Source organism: Tupaia chinensis, unplaced genomic scaffold (assembly GCF_000334495.1).
Source record: "Tupaia chinensis unplaced genomic scaffold, TupChi_1.0 Scaffold000055_1, whole genome shotgun sequence".
In the NCBI taxonomy this organism is placed as follows: Eukaryota; Metazoa; Chordata; class Mammalia; order Scandentia; family Tupaiidae; genus Tupaia; species Tupaia belangeri.
Window position 1 is genome coordinate 44,060 of NW_006159513.1, and position 2,867 is coordinate 46,926.

Here is a 2,867-nt window from a genome sequence, read left to right on the forward strand (position 1 = left end):
ACAAACTAACACATAGGAAACAATAATGTAGTATGATTATGTAGGGTTTATCCCAGTAACACAATGTTCATTAAACCTGTGAAAAATATTTACCAAATTAACAGGTTGCAGGATAAAATATGTGATCATTTCAATAGATCTGCAGTGTTTTATGTCCCCTAGAAGACATTTGATAATATCTGGAGACATTTTTGGTTGTCACAACTGGAGGAAGTGGAAGGTGCTATTAGAATGTAGTATAGAGACCAGGGCTATGCATTTCAGGTGAGAACACTGTTCTATATTCTACTTTCCTCACTCAACACTATGTTTATGATAGCTTTATGTTGTTGTAAGTTAGATACATCTAGTTAACTCTTTCTTGTTACATACCACCCCACAATAAACATCACTTTATATGTTTCTTATCTATTTCACTGATGATACATTCTTAAGTTGCTTCTTTACAATATCCTGCCACACACAACACTGCTATGCAATCAACAACATTGTACATGTTTCCTCATGGACTTCTGTGAGAATTTCTCTGTAACATACAGGAATGGAACCACTATATCTTACATATGCTTACCTTTAAATATTTCCCACATGCTTTCTGAAATGGCTAAACCTGTAGGGAACAGCCACATTTGAGTAACACAAATGACCTTTAAAGATAAGTAGAAATACAATCCTTTTGCTGAAGCTACAAGACTAGGGAAAGCTCTAATAAGGGTATGATCTGTTTTTCTTTTATTTTACACTGCATGGTAGTGTAAATTAAAGGAAGCTGTGTGTTAGCCAGAGAAGACCAGAGGAGGCTTATTTAGAACCACAAGACACAAGATGGTCCACAGTTGCAGTTGACAATAGAAAACACCTGAGTTTACCTTCTGCTTCTCCCTCCCCCACTGCCTTATAAAAGAATAAACCTGGGAATGACTCAGTGCCAAGGTAATCTCCATCAGAGATAATTGGTTCACCCAATCCTCACTTTTCTCTACTTGTTCGTCTGTTTTTTTTTGTTGTTTGTTTTGTTTTGTTTTCAAATTCATCATGGCTCCCACTTGGGAGTCACATCTCCCTGCCTGAGGCAGGTGGGGCCTGAACAGGAACCTGAGTATGGGAAAACTACAAAAAAATAATGTGAGTGGACCTCCTACGTCTGGCCATAACTGAGGAAGTAAAGCAAGAAATTGATAAAGTAAGGTAAGGAGTCAATTTAGAGTCAGGCATAAAACATAAGGACACCTGTCTAAGAGAGAGATATGTATTTTTAGATATTGTCTTATATGTTAAAAGCTAGGGGTGATAAGGTTAGTATCAAGCAGTTACATCAATTTCTGGACTTTGTGTAGGAAACATGGCCCTGGTTCCCGGAACAGGCAAGAGTACCTGGGACAAGTTTGGAAAACAAATTAGGGAGTGATATATAGCAGAAGGACCAGGTAAAATTCCAATTTCTGCCTTTTCTTTGTGGAATTTAATTAAGGATTTCTTGAAACAAGATCCTCCCCTCCCAAAGAACTGGGAATTAGCTTAGTAACTCAACTAAAAAATACTCCGGAGGGATATACCTCCTTGTTACCTAAAAAAAAGAGCCTAAACTAAAGACAAAGACAAGGGGAAGAAAAGGGAGCCACAGCCCTTTGGCCTCCCATTACTCCAGTGTGCCTTACTGTTCCCCACTTGGAACCTACCCACATAACAGACGGTACTATGGGAGGAAGGTTTCTCCCTTTAAACCCCCTCCAGAGAGTCATACTTGCATGGCAGATAGAGGAGAGGACATCTTGGGATTTAAAGTGTGTTCAACTGTAAACATTCCCAATCCTAACAACCCAGGATAAGTTCAGCATCAACAACTTTACTATATCCAAAAGAAGACTCAAGTCTCTACCCTTCAAACACTTTAAAATAACTTCAAAAAGCTTAATCCTTCCACCTGTTTCCAAGGCATTTATTTACACGTGTAGACAATTACTGCTATAGGTATTTTAACTTTTCTGTTTAGTCCTTTCATTCTTTTGTCTCTGGACCTCTCTAAACAATTTCAACAGACGGTACGTTTACTACTTGCTTTGACACTATTCATGGTATTTCTTATAAAGAGTTTCTTATAAAGAGTCAATAATCTTCTGTTTATATTTGTACTACTCTCCGGAATCATCCAGCAAGAACTCCATGCAAAAACTATCCAGTTTCAGAAACTCAAATAGAAAAATAAAAAATGGGAGATGTAGGGAGTGGCCAGATCCAAGCAACACAATAGTGACCTTTAAAGACAAGTGGAAATATGATCCTTGTGCTAAAACTGCAAGGCTGGTGAAAGCTCTAACAAGGACATGATCTGTTTTTCTTTTATTTTGCACTACATGGCCATGTAAATCAAAGGGAGCTGTGTGTTAGAAGTCAGGGGAGGCTTATTTAGAATGGCAAGATCCAAGATGGTCCACAGCTGCAGTCAACAATAGAAAACACCTGACTTTACCTTCCACGTCTCCCTCCCCCATTACCCTAAAAAAGAACAAAACCTGGGAATGGCTCAGCGCCATGGTGATCTCCATCAGAGATGCCTGGTCCACCCACTCCCCACTTTTCTCTACTTGTTTGTCCCTTTTTTCCAAATTCACCACCACTCCCACTTGGGGTCACATCTTCTAGCTTCACAGGCCAAGGAAAAGGGAAGAGTTAACATGTTAGGCCTGAGACTGTTATCATTGGAAAGGCTGACTTTAAAGGTTTGCACTCAAATGGCATCCTGGAACTGGATCTCAAGGTTTCCCACCATTCCCTGTTAAGAGTAGCTAACTATGCCTAGATAATGTGGTTTAGGCCAAATACCTGCTTTCTATCTGGGAGTCTGGAAGTTGGGAACATGCTAGGCA

At 39.4% G+C, this 2,867-nt stretch overlaps 1 protein-coding gene across 1 annotated transcript in view; it reads right to left on the reverse strand.

The window, feature by feature from the left end:
- Window positions 1-2,513: 2,513 nt before the first annotated feature.
- LOC102497462 (rho guanine nucleotide exchange factor 9) overlaps window positions 2,514-2,867 on the reverse strand; it is a gene marked incomplete at its 3' end in the record, with an annotated part of 166,653 nt that continues 166,299 nt past the window's right edge. Inside the window, exon 5 of the mRNA XM_006141469.3 lies at window positions 2,514-2,643. Coding sequence (XP_006141531.2) covers window positions 2,514-2,643 — 130 coding nt within the window. The remainder of the gene's footprint in view (window positions 2,644-2,867) is intronic.